This window comes from Carica papaya, chromosome 1 (assembly GCF_054855325.1).
Source record: "Carica papaya isolate Zhongbai chromosome 1, ASM5485532v1, whole genome shotgun sequence".
Taxonomy (NCBI): Eukaryota; Viridiplantae; Streptophyta; class Magnoliopsida; order Brassicales; family Caricaceae; genus Carica; species Carica papaya.
In genome coordinates, this window is record NC_142309.1 from 1,647,856 (window position 1) to 1,671,950 (window position 24,095).

General features: G+C 34.0%; 1 protein-coding gene across 3 annotated transcripts; it reads left to right on the forward strand.

Annotated features, from left to right (window-relative positions):
* Nucleotides 1–964: 964 nt before the first annotated feature.
* LOC110825855 (Tetratricopeptide repeat (TPR)-like superfamily protein) lies at nt 965–23,566 on the forward strand. Of its 3 annotated transcripts, XM_022056373.2 has the most exons (18): nt 967–1,219; nt 1,881–1,979; nt 5,117–5,307; nt 5,402–5,506; nt 6,812–6,912; nt 7,458–7,536; nt 7,942–7,953; nt 8,127–8,192; nt 9,687–9,755; nt 9,857–9,913; nt 11,350–11,427; nt 14,019–14,116; nt 14,221–14,266; nt 17,282–17,409; nt 18,072–18,177; nt 21,513–21,575; nt 22,415–22,480; nt 23,033–23,566. In XM_022056373.2, the coding sequence occupies exons 1-18, from the start codon at nt 1,105–1,107 to the stop codon at nt 23,243–23,245; spliced, it is 1,692 nt and encodes a 563-aa protein (XP_021912065.2). In that variant the 5' UTR covers nt 967–1,104; the 3' UTR covers nt 23,246–23,566. The 3 variants fall into 3 exon arrangements, with proteins under 3 accessions (XP_021912066.2, XP_021912065.2, XP_088069156.1); XM_022056374.2 differs by lacking the exon at nt 22,415–22,480 and having other exon boundaries at nt 965–1,219; XM_088213030.1 differs by lacking the exon at nt 7,942–7,953 and having other exon boundaries at nt 968–1,219.
* Nucleotides 23,567–24,095: the final 529 nt, after the last annotated feature.

Here is a 24,095-nt window from a genome sequence, read left to right on the forward strand (position 1 = left end):
AGCCCGTCCCCGGTCGACGTAGTTTTGCCACGTGGCAGGTCCTGGTTGGCCGGGACTGCTGACTGGGTCTGCTAACGTGGCTGCTGACGTGACTTTTTTTTTTTTCCTCTTCCAATTCCCGGGCGTTACATATAAATTCATAAAATATTAAAATTATAAAAAAAATTAACATTAATAACATTATAATATTTTTCATCTCATATTTAATTATTATTGTTTAATTAAATGATACTTATAAATATAATGTTACAAAAAAAATTAACTATTAAATAGTTACTCCAATGCTAATATTTTTGAATTTTAATATTTATATTAACATATTTTATGTAATGTAAATATTTACGTAACGATGTTAAATACACTATTAATAATAAAATAATTAAAAAAATTTAATTTACGTATTACAATTGAAAATTCAAAATTTTTTATACATCAAATCATAATCTTATTACGATTTTTAAATCCAATCCATTCAAAATAATTAAAAAAAATTAAAATTTCACTATAAATTATTATTTTTTTCGGTACAAAATGTTCTCTCGAGCATCGTACATAAACTTTGATTACATATAAACTATAAATTTAATAAAAAAAAGATACTATAAAATAATGTATAAATATGGTATAACATTTTACATTAAAAATAAAAAAATATAAGTTAGACATATATAAGTAAATATTAAAAATTAGTAGGATAAATTCTATATTACATACAAATTATATTTCAAAACTATATAGTATATAATTTATAATCAGTTAAATTTTTTTTATATTTATAAATTAAATTGAAAATTATTTTATATCTTTTCATATTAACTTTATTTATAATATTTAAAATTTTATCTCTATCTAATATATAATTATATTTAATATTAATAGTTATCTTTATTTTGACAAATAATATTTTTGATATTATTTATATATAGATCACATTATCAATGAAATTTATGAATTGACATTAAAATCTTATTCTCCGTCTTGGATAATTTTTGGGCGTAACGAAACAACCCCCAAGGCCTCTTTCACTTTCCTCTTCGCAAAACCGCAGAAACAGGGTTTAAGGTCGAAATCGGAAAAACCAGCATTGAAACAGTTCCAAGCGCAATGATGTTTCTGCGGCAAGCTGCAGCTTCTTTGCTTAAAAGAACTCGTATTTCTTCAAAACTTTTCTCTGATTCTCCAAAAACAGCTATCAGCCCTTCGCCCACTTCACTTTCCAGTACGCATCTTATTTATGCATATTTTTGTGTGTATGTATATACAGAGACATGCATATGTGTGTATACGATGTGGTTATATTGAATTGCATGGGATTTTGATCAAATTTTATGTGCGAGATCTTGTTTTCGTGTTAATATCTGTGTAATGAATACTGGTGGTGTTTAATTTGGGGAATGGAGACCTTTCCTTCTCCTACGCGGACAATGACATTATTCCTTAATTGAGTAACCTTCTTTGGTTTGATTAGCGTAGATTACAATTCTATTGCTGTGGATGGTTTCTTGAGTCGTGTGCTTTTCTTGCTGTAAACTATTTTATGTTGTTAGAGACATGGTAATTATTTATTTTCAAATGGATAGAGACATTAAAAGCTACGTGCTTCGTTTTTTATTTTTCATGTTCTTTCCTTTCTCATTTTATTTCCTGTAAACTTCCCCGCTCATTTTAAGCTTTTTTTTGGTGTTTCCATGGCCATGATTTGTGTTATGTTTTACTGGAAGGTACTTGCAATATATATGCTTATATCGTTAGATGTTTGGCCGTATTGCAACTATTTACACTGTTTATGGTACAATGTTGTAGAATAGATTATCTTTTCAGTCCTTTCTGTCTGATGATAATTTTATGTTCTGTATGACGGGTGTTTGGTGTTTTTGCAGACAAATTTAGAATTTCGGATCAAAATGGTTTTCAAGGTTCTGATTGGAGAATGGATCACATGGATCCTTGCCTGTGGATGGTTATCTATGGACAAGCTGGTATGCTCTTTTTTCACAAGTTTGTGTGTTGCATAGTTAATAAGGAACTTCTGCTGGTTCTCTAATATAAATTTCCATCAATCCTCATCAGAAAATTGCAATATAAATGACAAATTTATGATTGAGAGTTGTTAACAGATACTTCTTGACTTTTCTGAAAAACTTTGGCACATGTGTTAGAGCAGACTGTTATTATTGGTTATTAGAGCAGACTGTCAGGTTATTCCAATGTGCTTTCGCGTTCTACAGTGGTTAGTGTGGTTAATTTGGCCGTTGAGTTCTTTTCTAACAGAATTTGGTTTAGTGTACTTATTTGATGATAGTGTTGAATTTTTAATTAGACTTCCACTCTAGGAAGAAAGGTTGAAATCTTTTATTTTTTTAAATTTAAATGATAATCGAAAATTAGAGCTTCCATAAAATTTTTCTTTTCAGTCTTTTTCAACTTCTAAACTGCTCCTGTCCAGGATAACACTAAGTTCACTCACAGATTCTATAGATCTTTTATGCTTTTTTATGTACATATAATGCACTGAGCTGAAGAATCAAGCCACCCTGGTTTTGGTCAATCTGATTTAATTGCTTTCTAGAATGTGACAGACAATGATACTGTGGTCTTGATAGGTTTTTATAAGGCCTGCAGCCTCAATGTTGATTCCAAAATCTTCCTTTTCGAAAACATGTAGATTCTCCTACATTCTTTTTCTTCCTTCCTTCATTTCTCTCTCTCTAGCTCTCTTAAATGAAGTGAAATGAAAATGGTGTGTGAAGAAGTGGTGGGGAGGGGCCCTTATTTATAGATTAAATGGTTCATCGAATTTCCATCAAGTGGCATGAATCCATGAGGAGAAAGAGGGAAAAGTTGACTGACATGACGCAATGACTGATGGATGGCTAGTAAGACAATAATGACGTGACGTCTAGCCTAAAGGCTGAGAGCACGCTAGCCAAGGGAGAGTGCATGCCTCCTAAATGGTAGTGGCTCATTGGCAGAACGGCGGCGTATGCCCCCCAAGAGGTGACGGGCGCATTGTCCAATGTATGTCGTGTGTGCTGGCTGAAGCGCCTGCACGTGCAAGCTAGTGCACAGGTATGTAAAGTCGATCGGTGTTTGCACCCGATATGGTGAGTGCACAAATCGTGCACCTTATGCCATGCATGAATGGGATGTCACGCTAGCTCACATCCGGCTGGTCGCGTGCCCTCATGTGCACGAAACGCAAGACCAGCTTGGGCAAGCGAAATTTTTTTTTTTGCTGCTTTTTCGTAGGATTGTTTTGCCCTTTTTTACGTTTTTTTCTAAAACTTTAAAAATTAATGATAAATTTACAAAAATAAATAAATAATAATAATTTTTAAGTAAACTCAAAATTATACAAAAATTTTAAAATAACAATTTAAATAGTTAACGTTCTTAGGGTATGAATAAATAGGAGTTTTACACAACACATTAAGCATGAAAGTTTTGGGGTGTTACATTTCCTCCACATTTAAAAAATTTGGTCCTATAAATTAGTTTTAAATAAGTGTGGAAATTTCTTCTGCATTTCCTCCTCGATCTCCCATGTCACTTTCTCCAAATGTGGTGCTTCCATTGCACTTTCACCATCGAGATCCTCTTATTATGCAAGACCTTCTCTGTTTAATCAAGAATCGTGGTTAGAAACCCCTCATAAGTCATGTTTGCTTGAACAAGGGTTTCTTGGTGTGGAATAATATGAGAAGGGTCATGATGGTACCTTTTAAGCATGAAAACATGAAAAACATCGTGCAAGCCCATGAATTCAGAAGATAGAGCAAGGTAGTACGCCATGGGTCCAATATACTCCAAAATCATAAAAGGTCCCACAAATCGAGGGCTCAGTTTTACTTTCTTTCTGAACTGCATTTTACCTTTATAAGGAAAGATTTTGAGGAAGACAAGGCCACCAATAGCAAACTCTAGTGGTCTCCTACTGTTGTGGTAAGATTCTTGCGAATAATGGCAAACTTGTCAATAGTTTCCTGGATGTAATCTGGTCCCAAGTGAGGCATGTTCCTAACCTCATTCTAGCAAGTTTGTGAATGATAAGTTAGAACCAGTTCTGGTCACAACGAATATGGGTCATTGTGGATAGGTTGACCGAGACCGCCCATTTTTTTTTTCCATCAAGACAACAGACACCACCAGCAAGTTAGCCCGCTTGTATGTCAAGGAGATTGTTCGACTCCACGATGTTCCATCTTCCATTATTTTCGATAGAGATCCTCAATTCACCTCCCATTTCTTGGTTAGCTTATAGAAAGCTCTTGGCTTTAACTTGTATTTTAGCACTGCCTATCATCCCCAGACCGATAGGAAGTTTGAGTGAACTATCCAAACATTGGAGGATATGTTGTGTGCCTATGTTCTCGACTTCAGTGACAATTGAAATGAGCATCTTCCTCTTTATGAGTTTGCTTACAACAACAGTTATCATTCTAGCATTGGCATGGTTCCATATCAAACTTATAATGTTACTGCCTTATTCATTATGTCATGGAGTCTAAATGTCATTTAATCTTTCAGCAGAAAGCAAATTCTGTCAATTTATTATTTACCTTAAAATTTCAAATATAACTTAAATAGAAGTTTTTTTATTAAACTTTAGTTAATCTCATTACTTACCGGTGATCTCAAAACAAATTCTTTATGTGTTAAATTAAATTTGATGTGTAATTATATTGACTATTTATTGACTGCTGTAAATATAAATAATAAAAGTTTATATATTTATTAATTTATTATAAATTATTTAATTACTTTTATTGATATCAGGTGAGCTCTATATATAATAAAGAAATGGATCTCATAAATTATAGTCATGATAAATCCATTATTAATATTAAAAAATATTAACTGTCTAAAAATATAGCTAAAATTATCTGATTGACAAACCTAGTATCTTTCATAGTGCACAGTTACCTGAAAAGGGACATTATCACATACGGTGAGAATGTTTGCTGACTTTTCTAACAGTTTATTATGCGGTACCTAGCACATGATTAGTGCACAGTTACCTGTAAAGGGACATTATATAACTGAGTGTACAAATTGCCAAAAAGGATACTTTACTGGGTGATAGAGTCCTTCAGTGACAACCCCAGTTTTGCTGCAGCTGTATTTATGGGGATAAATGCAAACCTTGTCCAAGCAGAAGGTGCTTCAATTGAATCAAGTTCTGGAAATGATGTGGAAGGGGCTAAAATAACTGGGTTGCGCAAAATTGAGGATGGTTCTGTGGTGTCCAATATACATACATCTAAGTGGAGGGTTTTTACAGATAATGGGAGAGACTTTTTCTTGCAGGCAAGTATGTGACATAAGATTGCTTTTCTTGTTAGTTTGGTATTCTTTTCTGTTTGCTGGCTTCATCAATATTTTTCTCTTTGTCCGTTTGTAGGGGAAACTCGAGGAAGCTGAGAGGTTCTTTCTTTCTGCACTGCAAGAAGCCAAAGAAGGTTTTGGACAGAATGATCCTCATGTTGCATCTGCATGCAACAATCTGGTGGGTCTGCTGTTAAGAACTTGAGATGCTTTGTTATTTTAATGCTCGGCTAATGAAATGTTTCTCCTCTTCTAAAATCTTAATCCTGAGAGATTATGATAAGCTTATAGAAAATGGACATTTAGAAGTAAAACGTTATGAACAAAAAATGTCAATATGTTGTGAGAATCAGATAACAGACTTCTTGAAAATGCTTCTGAAGAAGTAAAATTTTCTGTGGATAATTAACTATATCTTCTTTGTTGTAAATATTGGTATATAGGCAGAGTAATTTTAAGAGTTAAACTTCAGCTCATTGATTTTATTTAATTCAAGGAAACAACCAGCTCTGAGAATCTAAAAAAGAAAAGGTTGTGCTGAATCAGGGATTTTGCAGTCTTTATTTAGGTGTGGGTTTCTCCTGCTTTGGAGGTTTCTTTTTTCCTTCATTTTTCACTCATCTGTGGGGTAGGATGAGGAGAAAGGAGTTTAAGGTGTTATCATATGGTGTTCTTTCTGCTCAGAGTTGGTTTTATGGTTGGAATGTAATACCAGGATCCTCTGAGCTCAATCAGCTCGGATATGCTGGTGCTTTTGTTTTGTTTGTGGGATAAAGTACAGAAGTTCTTTAGGGATATACTATATGTAGTATGCTGAGAAGTTTTGACTCCCTTTTATGTTGATCTCCCTTTTTAGTTTCCTATTTTACGTTTTTTCTTGTTTTCTGCTTGGTTTTCTTTTATCTTGGGAGGGCATCTTGTTCTCCCACCTTGTATTCTCTTTCTATGTTAATATAATTTCTTTCTTTCTCACAAAAAAAACGGGTGGATTAGTATTAGAAGCAGTTTAAGTATCAACAACTTTTGCTTTTCAAAATCAACTCAGTTGTTGGGGAATATCTAGTTGTATGGTGGATTTTATCATGGTTTTTAGTCTTTTGACTGTTATGTGAAGGCAATGGGCATCGCTGTTGGTGGTCTTGGACCAGTTTGAAATTCTTTCTAGGTTCATTATGTTAGTTATGGGTGCCTCTGCTGTGGTATTTTAGGCTTTGCAGAAACGTAAATAGAAATAAAATAAACTGGTGTTTTGTTTCTGCTATCAACAAAGAATTATGAGGTCAATGTCTTTGTAATTCTTTTTTTCCTTCCTACACTTTACTTGCTGATAGTTTTGTCTGCTGCACTAGAATCGGGAAGGTGGTGGTTTCTTGGATGCATTTAGACACAGACAGAGAGGCACAGACACCCTCTCTCTGTGTCTCCTTTGTGGAGTGTTTTAGAGGTTATTTAGAAAACCTTTCCTTGCCTTTTGTTACCCTTTCAGGCAGAACTCTATCGAGTTAAAAAGGAATTTAATAAAGCAGAACCCTTGTACTTGGAAGCCATCAACATCCTGGAGAACTCATATGGTCATGAAGATATACGGTACTATATAGTTATTTTCTGAATCGTGACAAGTAATGTATGATATAGTTAGTGTCGTTCTCTAAATAATAAGCATTCTTCAACTTCTTTTTGCACTCTAACATAGTATGTACAAATGTGAATTTATAAATGTCATGAATAGAATGGCTAGGTACAGTTGAATTTTGGTTTAATTCCCTTTCATTTTAGGTATTCTCTTATTCTTTTGTACTGATATCCAGTTAGCTGGCATGTGTAAGAATATAAATAATGATGTTTTGGCTATACCACCTATACTGAAGTTTATATTTCACAATCGTATCTACCACCTCCAAGTGTGGATAATCTGTCTAAACTTAACATTTTGCTTCAAATATCTTGTTTTGCCTCATACATATATATATATATATATATATATCTCTTGCGTCTCCGTTTTTGTTTCTCTCTCTGCCTGTCTCTCACTCTTTCTCTCTTGTTGCAAATCATATTTAGTGATGTATACAGTCAGCTCCTTCCTATATTTTTGTATTATTGTTGTTCATCTGAAGCAACCTGCTATTGTACAGTGTAGGGGTTGCCGTTCACAACCTTGGGCAATTCTATCTTGTGCAGAGGAAACTTGAGGAAGCCCGTGTATGCTATGAGGTGACTAAATATATTTTATTTCTATTATTTTTATTGTGTAAAAGTTCCATTATCTAATAGTTGTAAATACAAGTATACTCATATATTGATTTATCTCAATTTGGCTATTGAATTATTTTATTTTATTTTATTTTATTCTTTTGTAATATCATCTATTCACAAGCGTGAAGAGGGTGGAATCTGTGTACAAGATTTATATGATAATCTATAAGATTCCGAAGATTCTCACAAAAATAAAGAGAATGACCCTAATAAAAAAACCTGACAACTTGTTTCATCTTTTATTCCTAGACATTTATATTTTATTACCTTTCATTGTACTATTTTTGTTTACCCCAGGATATTTAGATCGATTGTGCTAATATATATTTTCTTTCTTTTTTCTGTGTGGTTATTCTTGGGCAGCGTGCTGTAAAGGTATGTACTAGACTTTTATAACATGCATAACAGAGCAATATATTTTTGTTTCCTTCTATTGTGTGAAGATGATTTTTTATTTTACTCTTATCTTAACTTTGGTCAACCTTAAAACTCATATTCCAATCTTTCTCTAATACGTGAAATTATAACATTACATAATAATTATTCAGATAAAGCAGCATGTACTGGGAGAGGACCACATAGACTATGCGGATACAATGTATCATCTGGGAATGGTACTTTCTTAAATCTTCTTTCTTTCTTACTGTTTGTACTGTAAAAATGGATGATTTTTTAATCTAAACTTGGGAAAGATAGCCTCTTTATCAGCATGGGCCTTTCCTTTGTTAAACCACACAAAGAAGTGGGTGAGGGAACTAATACTACCACAAACTGGTTCATGCTGGTGAGAGAAATAAAGTCAGTGTAGGTTAATATGTTATATCTCTCATTTATTATTGTTATTCTTATTAGTCATGCTGTCTCAGTGGCAAATTATGATGTATACGAAAAAACTCATTCTCTGCCTCAAATTAATCCTGGGTTGTGGCTTTTGAGTCAACTGGCCTAAGTTTTACCATGCTTATGGATTGGGTGTAAATTTCAGTGTAAACGACACGACTAAGGTGAATAAGGAACATAGTTGTAATGATATCAATCTTACAAAAAGCATTGGACTGGCTTTAAGGATGCATCTCAAATCCCTTAATGGGTCCAGCTAATCAATATGACACGGACTTATGAAGAAGGCACTGATTACATTGATGAGCTGAAATACTAGTCTATAATTCTCATCTTTAGCCATTTTGGTTATATTATTTATGTTGGAATTTCCATCTGCAGTTTGTAGAGTCTACATGCTACAGTTGTCTATTATTTTCTTCTTTTGATTGTTCTGTTCCTCACATTTCCTTTTCAACTGCTTGGCATTTCAACAAAAAGTGTTAAAACTTAATAAAAGCATACTATAATCTGTATCTTTGATGGTGCTGGGCTTTAGATTCTGTCAATAGCTTAAATCATAAAACATATATCCACCCTTTCTATGAGTGCCGTTAACCTAGTCGTTCATGTTAGTTTGATTTCCAAGAACTGGTCTTCAATTGAAATATCATTCTCCTATTCCTATCTTCTTGTGAATTATTCTTTTCTCGCAGAGGATATATTCTTTTCCACTTTGAGAGACATAAACATATAGAAGCACTCCTTTGATGAAGGAGGTGTTGTTTGACTATACACACTGATACCGGAAGCTCACTTCATATTGCTATCTCCTATATTTTGAGTCCATCTTCTAAAACTAGACAGTGTTAGTATGTATGTTAAAGGTATTTAACTCCAATGATTTGGCTTTTAATGTGTAATAGGAAAATAGAGCTATAAATACTTTTGTTTTTCCTTTTACGCCGGCTACCCGTGTTTTATTACATATTGAAATGAAAACTCACGGGAATATGTTCTACATGTCTTGTATTCAGCTATTCTAAAATACTGTAAACAGGGAATTTCACATGCCTATTTAAGGATTCTTTCCCTATAGCTGCCAGCTACATGCTATTTTTGTGAGATTTGAGCGTATTAAGTTTGTGGTTTAAGTGTGGTTGGACCACATTGGTATCTCAAATACTTCAGATTCTTGTTTCATTTTGTTTTTTCTTTGCTGATGATTTCTGGAATGTCTTTTCTTTCTGCATAAGAATTTTTCAGATGCTTTATTATTTCCAATACAGGTGCTGTATCTCCAAGGAAAAGAGAGTGATGCTGAAGCACTTATTCAAGATTCTATTAGAATATTAGAGGTGCATTGCTATGTTACGTGATAGATGATGCTAGTCTGATGTGATGCTCTATTATTGATTTCGTTTTATTGGGTATTGTCCATTTTGTCTTCACTATGTAGGGATGTGGACAAGGGGAATCAATATCATGCATCAGGAGATTGAAATATCTCGCTCAGGTTGTATTGTCATCTGCCTCTGCAAAGTGCTAAATGTTGTTTTTTTTTTAATTTTCATATTGAATAATTGATTTGAAAGATTTGATTGTGATTGGATACATTCAAATGTAGAAAATAAATATATGATAAAAAAAACAATAAATTAAGGTAACAAAACATTTAAGAGTGTTTGGCTTAGCTTATTTTTTAGTTCATAGAAGCTTACTCTCTAACAACATTTTAAATTATTTTACGCATTTGGTAAACAATCAAGAGTTTGTAAGGTATTATATAAACTCTTGCGGTAGCATTTCTAGAAGCTGTTAGACTCCAACTTTTATTTTAAACAGCTTATAAGCTCACTAAAACACGTTGTTGTTGTCCAAGCAAAATGCCAAACTATTTCTTGAAAATTGATAAAATTTTAACATATGACCCTTGTAAATCTAACCTATATCTGGTTCTCCACATTTGAGAAAATTCTCGAATTCTTGCTGGAGATTGTAAATCACCGGCAGCAGTAGGCTCTGATACCAAATACATCAGACATAATTAATAAAACAAGAACATAACAACTTAGCTTAACCCTAATTAAATTGAGATAAGTATTTAACTAAATGTAACTAAATATTTAAATAAAACAACAACATCCATTTCTTGTTGGCCTGTAACTAGTAGATAGAGGGTCGCATTGTTTGAGGCCTCTTGAGGCACAAAAGACTTCTGATGCTCCCCCATTAAAAGTCACAGCAAAGAGGAGGACAAAAGACAAGCGTCAATCCTAGAAGACTATGTGTCCCCAGAATCCATTATCTTCAGCATATAGATGAGGAAATTACTGGCTACATGGTTATATGCTTTCCCCATTTCGAGCTTATGGATCAGGCCCTTTACCCCTTCTCTATTGAGCCAACAACTTCATTTGGTATCAGGGCAGCATTAGGAATTTGTCATTCTTCTACAAAATTTGTTGGACCTCCTTCACCACCATATTGATTGTCCCAAACAAGCCATTCTAGCCAACACTTTTGCTGAAAACTTATAGATATAACCACTAGGAAAGATTGAAAGAACCAAATTTGAGAAGCCACCTTACAATGCGAGAGTAAGTTGTTGTTAATCTTTGACGCCTCAGACAACATCATATCAACATCAGGAAAAGATATATGTTGCTTATGAAACAAGTCATTAGTGTTAATCCTACTAAGAGCTGCAGTCTAGATAAGGACTTTGACCTTTTGGGTGAACTTTCACTTTCCAAAGAGTTAGTAAAAGTGCTACTCATCTTACTTATACGGTCAAACTGTTGTCTTCCTTTCTTATTGCTAATTTGATGCTTAATTTCTCTAATGTATTGATATTTTCATGTTTACCATATTCAATTGAGTCTCATTTTCATACTAGAAGTCCTTCTTGATCTTCTGCAAGCATACTTACATTGTTTTTCTTTTCTTTAGATATATTTAAAATCCAATCGTTCCATGGAGGCTGAAAATACACAAAGGAAGATCTTGCATGTTATGGAATTATCTAAGGTTTTATCTTCTTTCCCTTAATTATTTGTTTAAGGTTGCCTGCAGGAGTTTTTCTAGGTGATGCTGCTATTCACGTAAATGTTCTAGTTGATTACTGATTCTTGTAGTGCACGGGATGTGGAAATTTACACATGTTTCAGTGTTGGTTCATTATCTATCTCTTGTTTCTCTATCACAATTTCTGTATCTTGTTGAACAAGAAAATTGAACCTTTGGGGGAAACGGGTGTTACTTTATGAGATTTCTCCCACCGGCTGACATCTAGATAATTTTTCAAAATTTCACCGTGTATTGGACCATGAAATGTTTTTTGATGTTGAACACGTTGAGATTTTATATGTTAGTAAAGGAGGGCAGATACTTAGCAGATTACGTATGTGAGTACACATGATGTTTCTTATCTATGAGTTCCTATCGTGCCAAATCGAAAAACCAATAGTAAAAGGAGCGAAATGTTTCTTGATTTCTCATCTATAAGGAAATGGGTTAAAGATGAAAGTTTTATGGAAAGGTGCCATTTTTGCTGGGTTGTGGGTGTCATGGTTAAATGTTACACAAGAATTTTTAAATAAGCTAATCCTTTTTGGTCTCACTTTGGGCTAGTCACATAATCCTTGTAAAGACATTTCTTTATCCATTCAACAGTGGAAGTGGGAGTCTATCTTGCTCTGATTTTTGTATTTCTTTTTGTTTTCTGTTAATCCTTTTCGTGGAGGTCTTAGAGGATGTCTTGTCCTTATCTTTGTATCATTCGCTTCTCTAATCTTTAATAATATTTCCTTCTCTATCAAAGAAAGAGGAATGACCTAATACTTAATGGTGACTTGATAGCCATCTCAAATTCTCTCCTGTTTTTCAAACCCTCATTTCCTTTGTCCTTGTAGCCGGTAAAGAAAAACACCGTTTAATCCATCCTTCTGAGGACTTGTGCGTGGAAGTATGGATTTAAAGTTTTATTGGTGATTCTCTCATTGCAGTTGGGTTGTATGGTTAGAGACAATGTCAGGATTTTCAATTAGCTCATTAGCTCGTTTATACTTTTATCTTATTTAGGATAAGGTGATATTTCTTCGAGGGACAAGGCACACAGGTTCTTTTAGAGATTTACCATTATTTTGGTTTCAGAGGAATTAAGGCTCTCTTTTATGTTTAGCCCTCTCTAATTTCTCTCCTTATTTCTTTTGTTCTATTTCTTTTTTTTCCTTAGGAGGATAACTTATCCTCTGCTATCATAATTATCTCTTTCTTGATATTTCTCTTTTATAGATTCCTTTGCTATTGGAGCCACCCTGTTGGTGTCTTGGGAATAAGATTCTCTTTTTTTAGAAGAATGTTATTTATTAAAAATATTAATAGAAACACAAAGATCAATCTATGGACAAGCCAAAGAAATGCACCTACAAGCTGCTGCAGAATATTCCAGTATTTGAAAGGTACTCCAGGAAAGAGAATTATGTTCCGAAGAAACAATGAACTACTTCTTGAAACATACATTGAAGTGGACTATGCAGTATTACTAGTCGACATGAGATCCAGTTTTGAGGATTGTGCCTTTCTCATAGGAAATCTAGTGACGGCAAAATAAGAAGTAGAATATGGTAGCCCCGATCTAGTGCAGAGTCAGAATTCAGAGTTATGGCTCAAGGGATGTATGAGTTTTTGTAGTTGAAGATAATTTTAGAAGACTTGAAGATTCAATTGGATGAAACTATAAGACTCTACTGCAATAATAAGTTAGCAATTAGTATCACTCACAATTTAGTACAACATGATGGAACTAAGCCCATTGAGGTAGACAAGCACTTCATTAAAGAAAAGCTGGATACTAGGTTGATATACGTTCCATACATATCCACTACTTTGCAACTTGCTGATGTATTTCCTAAAGGATTTAAGTAATTCTATATTTCAGACGATTATTGTCGAAGTGGAAATGGATAATATCTATTCACTAATTTTAGGCGGAGTATCAAGAAATGTACATCAGATTAAATTAGGGTATATGGTATATTAGTAATATACCCCGATTTTTGTGATCTTTGTAACTAATATTGCTTGCTTGTATTGTTATCATTCGCTTTTATAAATAGGACCTTGTATTCAGTGAAATACACAACATTTCATTCTTTAACGTACACTAAAACACAAACACCATAACATGAGTCATCCTCTTCATTTTCTTCCTATTGCTACCACTCTTAATTTGTTGTCTTTCTATGTCTTGTTGGTATTCTGCTTCAATCCAATATTTTCCAACAAAGCTTAACTCTCTGATGGCGGGAATCAGGCTTCCCAAAATTTCCTATGATTGTGTTGCCCTTTTATAAAAATTCATCATTTGTTAATTTTGATACAATAAATTAGTTAATGGTTCTCATTTTGATTCCCACTAAAATAGATTAAAAGGTTAAGTACTATAGTTTTGGAACTTGTTAAATTGTCTTGAGGACATTGATTGAAAGACACAGATGCTTTTAAGGCATGCTTTGATGAAGTCATTTAGCCTGTTCAATTTCCAGTTACACTGTTCCTTGTTGTTTATGCATTTGTTAAATCATTGATAAGTTAGATTATGTCCACCTGCATGACAGGGATGGAATTCATTGGACACTGTAAATGCTGCTGAAGCATTGGCCCTGACTTTACAATCAACTGGAAACTTAAGGGAAGCACAGGAGCTTTTTGAAAGGTGCATAATTAACCAGTTATTGGGTAATTATTGAAAGAAGCATGGGGGCATTATTAACTGCACCAACATATTCTCAAAAAAGAATTATTCACTTTCCTTTACAGGTGTCTTGAAGCCAGGAAAACCTTACTTCCGGACGATCATGTTCAGGTTTGTTATTTTGGAAAATATGACACCTATAATCATAAGTTGAATTGGATATTTTTTCCCTCTATACTCTTAGTTACTAATAATGCACCAATTTATATGGGTAGAAAACATTTCTTGGAATTCTTGAATATGGTATACAGAACATAGTCACTTCTTTAAACGATGACATTCATCCATAAATTCACATGAAAATTCAATTATCACAAATTTTTTCCTTGAAATAATTTTTGAATTAGACATGAAAGAGGACCAAAGAAGAGGCGACATTACTCTGACACAAGTATGCATAAACATGCCTTTGATCTCTCTTATAATATTTTTAGGATTCGCTCCGACCATGTTTCCATGTTTATTTACTTTCTGATGTGTGATTCTGGCTTCTAGTACTCTTTTTCAGTAGTATTAAGCATGATAGTAAGTTGAGTGGTACTTTTGAATGATTTGGAAATGTAAGTGAAAAGGCCTTCCTAGTAGAAAAATCAATAAATTGGGGAAAGAGTAAGATTTTGCAGATAGAATAAATTGGGGTTATTCTTTGGAGGAAAAAGAGAAATGTATTGTAGAGTACCAAACGGGTGGCCCACATGAGATACTTATAAAAGGGAGTCGAACATAATATATTTGAGTTCTTTTGAATCCTCTCTATGAAGGAGTGAATAATCTTTCAATAGAACAGACAAAGTCTAGAATCAGTGATTTGTAATTTTATCAAAAAGAGATAACTTGCTCCGAAAAATCGATAAATTCGGGAAAAAGTAAGATTTCGCAGATAAAATAAGTGGGGTTATTTTTTGGAAGGAAAAGAGAAATGTATTGTAGAGCACCAAAGGGGTGGTCCCCATGAGCAAGATACTTATTTGAGCCTTCTGAATCTTTTTCATGAAGGAGTGGATAATCTTTCTATAAAAGAGACAAAGTCTAAAATCAGTGATTTCTAATTTTATCAAAGAGAGAACACTTGCTCTCAAAATCTCTATTATTTCTTCTCTCTATAAATTGGAGATAAATGTATCCACTCATTATGGTAGGAAGCAGTGTGATGTCTAATGGAAAGCACTAATGCATGTCTAATCTGAGATAAACGTTGATGAAACCTGTTTTTGTCCAACTGAAGAAGCACAAGCAATCAATTAATATATTATTGTCAATAAAAGGCCCTTCTTGAGCCAATGTAAAATAATGTACAGTGAAAGGGTTGTAAATGTGCATAAACAATTGTAAATGTGGCAAAAAATTTCAAACAAAACTTCATAATTCTAAATTTCTAAAATATTTTCTACATTCCTAGAATTTTATCAAAATTAAATACTCCATAATAGATCTAAATAGCTTCTGAAAAAAGGTCCAGGTTTACCTATATATTCAACCAATATATATGTATATATATAGGTAGATAGGTAGATAGATTGTTAGAAGGAAAAAGGATTGCATTAAAGGGTACAGGAGATTAACCCATATAAAAGGAGAAAATACATAAGCTTGTCAAAGTATCGCTAATGTCCTCAAAATCCTGCACTGAATTTTGCAAAATAAAAAAGGGTTTAGAACCATATATCACAAACCATATCCAAAAAATAACAAACACCTTAAAAAGACATTTTGTTTCTCCATTCCAAAGAACCTGTAAAGTAGCCATCGGAATGAGAGATATGAGCTTCTTTTTCTATAAATGCCCCCAGATTCCTTGCCAGTTGTCACACCAAAAAATAATCTACAACCAAGCCGGTTGTTGTTTGGTGGACCTCCATGCATTCATAAGCTATACACCACAAGTGACAAGAAAATGGAGACCTCGTAAAAGATGGTTCAGAGTTAGAACTGTTCTTTTACAGAAATAGAACCATTCATAAGTATTTTAACCATCTTCATAAGATTTCAGTAGTGAGGCTTCATCTAGGGAGGCTTTCCAATGAGAAGAAGCAAATGGAAGTACTTTTTATGTCAAACCATCTATTAGGTAAGTCAAAATCATCTACATCATGAACCCCATCAAATGGCCTTTTGTTCATCTCCTTCCACAGAACCTAAAAGATGGTAAGCGAAATTAGCTCCGCTTGTTTTCTCCTCTAACCCATACCCTTCCACGCCCAAATTTCATCTCTCCCTGAACCTGTTATCACCCAGCTGATGCCTAACAGGCTATAGCCCATGGTCCAGAGTTTGTAGACTACTGGACCCCAGAGTAGGACATGGTTACATATCTCCTTTGTCCTCTTGCAAAAATAACAGGCATTCAACAAAATCTTGCCTTGTCTCCTTTGTTTATCAATTGTTAAAATACACTCCCTGCTGGCTTCCCATGCAAAAGAAGAAGCTCGGGGGTGGAGCTCTTGCCTTCCAAATCTGTATGAACAGGATGGTATAATTGTTACCATCATGCTTGAACAACTGCCTATAAAATGACTTATTGTGAAAAGACCCATTCGTTGTAAGGCTTCATAGCGGCATGTCATTACTCGCACCCAATGTCACATAGGATAGAGTCCTTAGCAAATTCTTATAACCACCGATCTTCCAGTCATCCAAGTTTGTCTACACTAAAACCTGCCGTTCTTTTTCTCTTCCTCCAATCTCTACAACTGAATTACAAATCTTGACCTCTCTCTCTCTGAGCTATTGCATAAATTTGGGGAAGCTGCTCTCTGAGTGTACTGCCCTCCAACCAAGGGTCTTCCCAAAGTCTGATCATGTTCCGAACCTTCCACATGATATTCAATGATTATAATTGTAATTATAATTATAGTTATTGAAGGAAACATGTTAGTAATGTGGTAATGAGCTATTATTAGTTGCAAAGCAAACATCACAATATGGTCACAATTTCATGAAAGCATTTTTTTTTCATGTTGATAGGTATTTTATTGAGCCAACTAGATGTGCCATTAGATTCATCCATTTAAAACTAATAACAAGACTTTAGATCTCTACGCTATATTTCTTAACTATAATTGCTGAGATTGTGAAGTGAAAAAGTTAGCAATCCTTTGAGTTAAGCTTTTCTCTAAATGTTGACAGATTGCTGCCAACATGCTTCATATGGCAAGGATGTTGATGCTTAAATCCAATCAGTTAAGAAAGACACATATGGCTGAAGCAATTGTTGAACTTGACAAGGCAAAAGATTTTTTAGACAATTCATCAAGGTCACTATCGTTCCTTACTTGATAATTCATTTTCTTTTGGGCAGTAAAAAATCCTGAGGAAATATGAAACATGCACTTTTTTTTGCATTCTTGTATGATCCTTTAATATTTGATCCAATGTTTGCTTCTCTTCTATCATTGTTGCTTCCCTGTGGTCTATGCATTCTTTTGTTTCCATGTTAGGTTCATGACTCAGTCTAAGATGCTTTTACTATCTGTAACATCAATGTCTTTCTGTGAAAAACATATATCTAAAATATTAATATTTGATAATATGTTATTCTGAGATGACCTTTATTGGTTCGCTCTTTTTTCTGTTGTTAATGCTTCGAATTCTACAAGCAGATATCTTTCTTTTGTATCTCCACTGCTACATACACTTAGCAATCCAAGCATACATGTGTTTTTGCTCCTTGCACATGTGCATATGTAGTATTAATTTGGTAGTTAATTCACATTAAAACCTTAGAATTCGTATCTCATATAAGGTAGGTCCTTTCTTTAAGACAAAGAATGTTATCCTTCATAAGCCACCAAGGGTGCTGCTCATATACAGATCCTGATATGCTCAGATCTGGTAGTTGCCGCCTCTTAAACCTTAAGATTTTATACGCTGTCAAATTCATATAGATAAATAACAGCAATTCTTCTTTCCAATGCAGGATATCAGAGAAAGTGCTAAATAAGTTGACAAAACAAAGAAGCAAACAAGACCAGCCAGTACCTGAGGAAACCCGTAGGGATGTGCATTCACAATTGCTTATACTGGTCAGTTACCTTCTGAACAATCTGTTATTTTTGGAAACTCTGACTTAAGATAGTGAAAGACATTGCCTTTTCTTTTCTTTCCGTCCAGCTGGTAAATATGCCATGTAGTTTTCTACAAAATGGTGGAAGGTTTGAATTATATACCTCATTTGTAAGGAGTACAAATACTGGCACAATGAGAGAGCTTTTAAGTTGGAGACTTTAGACATTACAGCTAATGAACTGGTATTAAATAGTGAAGGTACAGTAAGAACCATTTGCAATTTCGTTTAAAAAAATTATAAATCTATCCTAGAAAAAAAATCGAAGTATATGCAAGACGATCTCTAGTTTAAATGATATTTTTTTGAAGAAATATTTCCCAATAATTTCTTCTCAAAGAGAGAAAAAATCCTCAAATATTCGAAATTGAGAAGTTCTAACTGATACAGAGTTTTTGAATCATTGCTTAGAAGTAGGGAGAAGGTGAATTGGACGGACGGTGTCTACTGGAATCTTAAAGTGGAGGAGCTTAAATCTTAATATGATGCTTTTGTGATATTTCATTAAACATGTGATGGTTTTGTGGAAGATCCATCTACGAAGGTTACAGCTGATTTTATTGGTAACCTATTCTGAAGAAGAATGCCCTTCTCAAGATTGCTAATTTTGTTTCAGATGGAGCTTTGTAGTGGATCTGTGGCCACTCAGACTTTGGGGGAATGGAGGAAAGGATTTTAATACAAAACTGTTAACCCCTTTTATTTTACTGCCTGTTGATTAGATACTCTGGGACTTGCTTTGTCCATTACTGATATATGTTGGTTGAATTTGGGTCAGCTAAAGAGAACATTTTATGTGCACAACTGATTCATTCCTCGAAAGAACAAAAGAGTTATCATTTTAGTCCCTTAGGATGTATCTTGAGTGGTTTGGAATAACATGGAGTACATAGATTGGAGTTCTTTGCTGGTTCATTCTGCATCTTCTTACATGGGTTAGGTTTCTTCTCATCCGCTCTAGTATTTGTGAATATTTGAGGTGTTAAGGATGTTTCCAGAGCCAATATTTTTTTCTCTTAACGTTGGAAAAGGGAATCAATCATATTGCTGGAATATCATAGATAGAAGTCATGGTAAATAGGTAGATCTCGAGGGGCATGCTGGGAACACATTCTTTTTGGTCATATAATCTTAGATCTTTCATTGATGTCCTCAGTTGTAACTACAACTGTGATATCCCAATCCCACATCAGAAAAATATATGATTGTTAAACTCTATGTAAGAGTTGAAATTATATATTCCTAATAACTTAAGTTTAAATTTTTGAGAGTTAGTGGTTTAGGTATGAAATATCATTGGGGTAGTGTTACTTGGGCACGAGGTAATTACAAATGGCATCAGAGTACATGCCAACTCATTAACTCTAGGTTATTGTAATCTTGGACATGGTGAGGACGTCAAGAATTTGAGTGATGGAGATTTTGATACCACAATCCTATGTTGGAAAGAATGTAATTGTCGAATTTCATATAAGGGCTAAAATAACAAACTATTATTAACTTGAGGTTGAACTGTTGAGAGGCGATAGTTTAGACCCAAAAAGTTGTTGGGTTAGTGGTGCTTAGGTCGGAGCCATACAACAACAACAATTAGTATTATTTTTTCCTCCTGATTTGGGAACGCTATAGTTCCTTTTAAGTGTGAGCATTTATTTGAACAACGGTGCTTAAGTGAATAATACTAATGACTTCAGGTCTGCAAACTCCAAATTGTTCTTTCCTTGGCATGTGTTTAATATGCTCTCATTGGCTGGAATATTAAGTCATTTGTTTTTGCATAGTGGAGGTGGCTTGAAAGGTTTAGGTCCTGTGATCGGAAAAGAAAATGCTAGAATTTTTAGTATGATCCTATTTTGTTATCAAAAGTGAGACAAGATTGTGTTCTTAGCTTCTTTACGAGTTAAAGTGCATTGATCCTTTAGGAGGATTCCTCTTTTATGTTTCAAAGAAGTTAAATTGTATTGATTCCCTGGTTTTCTTTTTTGTTCCCCAAAGTAGGGATGGGGTTGGAACTGGTTTTGGAGCAAGAGCCATACACAGCACAAATGCAAAAAATTTCCCTGCCCTGGCTTTTGGGGAAAACTCCCGCCTCACCAGCCATCTCTCCCAACTTAATTCATGTAATATATTTAATAATATAAATTATTAAAAGATCATTTGAAATAAATCAAATACAAGGTTGAGAATTTAATTAAAATATCAAGAATATTAAACACAAAGCATGATGTTAAAATTAAAAGTAAATCAAGAAAAATAAGCAATATATTTTATTACTACCTAAAAGTATAAAAATATGAAAAACAGTTAGCAAGGAGGGGGGGGGGGGGAGGTCTTCACCATGCCTCCACCAACTGACTGGAATAAAAAAAAATTTCTCCATTTCCATCTCATTTATTTGCAAATTTTTCCCATTTGCCAATCTTAGCTAGTGTGGATGTGATGCATAACAAGGTTAGCAGGTCTTATTGTCGTATCTATGCTAAATTACTTATCCTCCTATGGGTCATATGCCCTCTTTCCTCATCTAATATATTTCTTTTTTCATTTTGGAAAAGAAAAAAACTGAACAAAAGGTATGGCATTTTAACTGGTTTGTTGTGTAGACCTGCCTAAAGTGATTAGCACTAGAGGAAAGAAAGTCTTTAGGGCAGAGAGCTATTTTTGCCGCGTTGTGGGGGATTCGGTTGGAGATATGGCAGGATCTTCCGAGCTTGTCTCTCATTTTTCAATTCTTTGGGGTAGAGTTGATTTCTCTGAATCCATGTGGGTTAAGATGCATGAGTTTTTTTTTTTTTTTGAAGAAAAGATTATACTTTGTTTATTTTGCATGAAGATTGGTCAGTTATCATCTTTGGAGTTTTGCTGGCTTTCCTCCTCTCTTCTACTTTTTTTTTCTTTCCTTTAGGAGGATGACTAGTCATGGAGTTTTACTTGTTCTTCTCTTTCTGATTGTGCTCTTTTTATAAAGATTGGTCAGTTATCATCTTTGGAGTTTAGCCAGCTTTCCTCCTCTCTTCTACTTTTGTTTTTCTTTCCTTAGGGAGGGTAGCTAGTCCTGGAGTTGTATTTGTTCTTCTCTTTCTACTTTTTTTATAAGAAAAATATCTACCAAGTGTGATTAAAAATTGCTAGCCAGACTCATTTTAAATCCTTGCTCGTGCATTGAATTTGAAAATAGCCAAAAGAGACGCCATAAATACTCAAATATGGCGGTACAAACCTGTGACATTCTGGTCTCTATTATAGAGATCATTCTTCTACATGACATTCATGGTTTTATGATTTTACTTGCAGTTGCAATCTCTTGATGCTCTTGGAGTTTTGGAAGTCAGTATGAATGAACTACAAGATTCAAAGGTTAGTATTAAGAGTTTGTATCATTACTTGATGCTGATCGCCAATTACTGAGAATTATGTCTTTTTCACTCTTATCTGCATTTCTTTATATTTTGGCTGCTCTTAGAGTGTTGCATGGGTTTGGCATCACAGCTTTTCTCACTTATTTCTATTCATAAATGACCAGTCCCTGCCATTGATCCCTCCCTCTCTCTCTGTATATATATGTATATGTATATGTACAATACCTATGTGCAATATCTGTTTTTCCGTCAGTTAATGGATTTTTTTCATAATTTGTAGAAGGTGTTAAGTGTCAATTAATTTGGCACGTGATACCTAAATTAATTGTGTTAAGTTTTATTAATGATGAGAGATTAAATTGAAAACTTTTCAATATTGTAAGAACTAAGTTGATCAAAAATTATGGTGTGAACTAATTTGAATACAATAAATAATATATGAACTAAATCACCTTAATATTAGTATAATTGAAGGAACCCTTATATGGCAAAACTATTCCAAAGTCAAAAGTTCATCATGCTCATCACAAAAAGGGTCTAAGCCTGCAGTAGACCCATCTGGAATCTGTGGGCCGTGGTCATGCATTTCCAAAACGGTTTAATATAGAGTGCGCGTAAACGAGCAACTCTACCTATCTCTACCTGATTCTTTTTATTTCTGTCCTTATATTTGAGAGTCAGATACTTTATCCAATGAATTTATTTGCCAGGCCAACCCAAGTGGAATTCTATATTATTCTGCTTATGTTTGTTGGCTGATTTGATTTTAGTTTTCTGTTAAATGACTATTAAATTTTATTACGTTCTGCTAAACTCTTTTTCTATTGTAATATGTAGGAAGAATACTTAGCCACAAATATGGCAAAAAATGCATTTGTCCAATGTATTTCTGCTTACAAGGAGGTAAATCAGTTGTGATTGATCTTTTACTTCCCTTGGGTGTGTATATCTCAATAGTTACAGCAAACTTGTTGGGATTAGTGAATGCTGCTGAAATGTGAACTTGTTGAGATTATGGACTTGCATTGAACCAGAAAAAGAATTCATATAGGTAATTTAGTTGAAACGAATGATAAAATATTATGTTTTCTTTCCTAATTAACAAAAGTTGGTGTAAGCTGGTGTATCTTGTCCAGCGTGCAGAAATCTCTGTTACTGTTTTATAAGGTGCTAAATAAGAATATAGGAAAAGTATCAACCAGAAAAAGGAAACAGAATATGGGATGGAGTTTTTGCTCTGATTTCTAATTTTTCTTTCTTGATTCTGAATGCGACTAGCCTAAATCTGCATAATCTTTGACGCCAAAGATATTTTTATCAGAATAAGATATGAATAGTTCTTTTCATCCATTTGGTGCTTCACCTTTTTTCAGGTTTTGATAGAGAACCATGTTAAACAATCTTGGATTTTTTGATAAAAAAATTAGCGATTGATTTGGGATCTTTAACATGCAGTACGGTCTAGAAAAATCACTCAGTAATTCCCCTGCAGTCAAGTCCGAGTACCTTTCATGTTTGAAGCATCTTTCTGCATTGATAGCTGACACAAGCGCCGAAGGAATACAACACCTTAGCAGAACTAACTTGGAAGACCTGCAGAACGAAATCAAGCGCGTCGAAGGTGAAATTTCTGCTTACAAGAGAAGTAAACGCGCATCAAGTAGCTGATTTAGTTGCATCAGGATGATAGAAATATGCTCCTCTTGATGAAGCAGCAGGTTAGGCCCATGCTAGCTGCCCCACAGACAGAACGAAGAGATCTCATCATTTGTAGTATTCTATTTTCTTTTTCTTTTTCTTCTTCTTTTCCCCAAATGAGGGGAAGTATCTTTTGCATAAATCGTTTTTTTTACCCCTCTTCATTTTCTCTTTCGAATGTTCATTTACTTTCTTGGTAGCTCTTGGAAGCCACCTGAGTTTGATTCTAACTTATTAAATAATCTTAGATAACTAATTAAAGAGATGAAATAAGAAACTCATGTTCATGTATATTAATAAGGTCACGAACTCTCCAATTTCTTGATTCCACTTTTTTACTTTCTTCTTTTTATTCACATTTTATTTTGCTAAATAAAGAGAAGGGTAAGAGTATGTAGGTAATGACTTATTAAATGCTATATGGCAATTGATTTTGACCTTGTAGAGTTCATATGCATTTATTAAATATTGTCATAAATATTAATATATAATCAATTTCTTAGCATTATACACAAGAATTTTTGATTTGGGAAACCTTTGAAAGCAAGTGAAGAGCTTGGTGCAATCTTGGACATATAAATATGCTCACATGTCTTCTCAATATATATATATATATATATATATATACTCACATGGGATGAGAGTAAACATATAAATCTGCCATATAACAAAACCCTCTGTCATGAAACCCACAATACAAACACATTTACCACTAATATCCATCCCATGAAAGTAACCCAACTCCCACCTAACCCTAAGCAAACCCAATGGGCCCAACTCCCCCTCTCTCATTCAATATCCCCCCAAAAAAAAAAACCCT

Bases quoted from the DNA above. Each gene is read 5' to 3' on its own strand.
- LOC110825855 (XM_022056373.2), top strand. From the start codon at position 1,105: ATGATGTTTCTGCGGCAAGCTGCAGCTTCTTTGCTTAAAAGAACTCGT. The intron at 1,980-5,116 runs GTATGCTCTTTT...GTTTTGCTGCAG, and splicing joins GGTTATCTATGGACAAGCTG to CTGTATTTATGGGGATAAAT. The intron at 21,576-22,414 runs GTTAGTATTAAG...TGTAATATGTAG, and splicing joins ATGAACTACAAGATTCAAAG to GAAGAATACTTAGCCACAAA.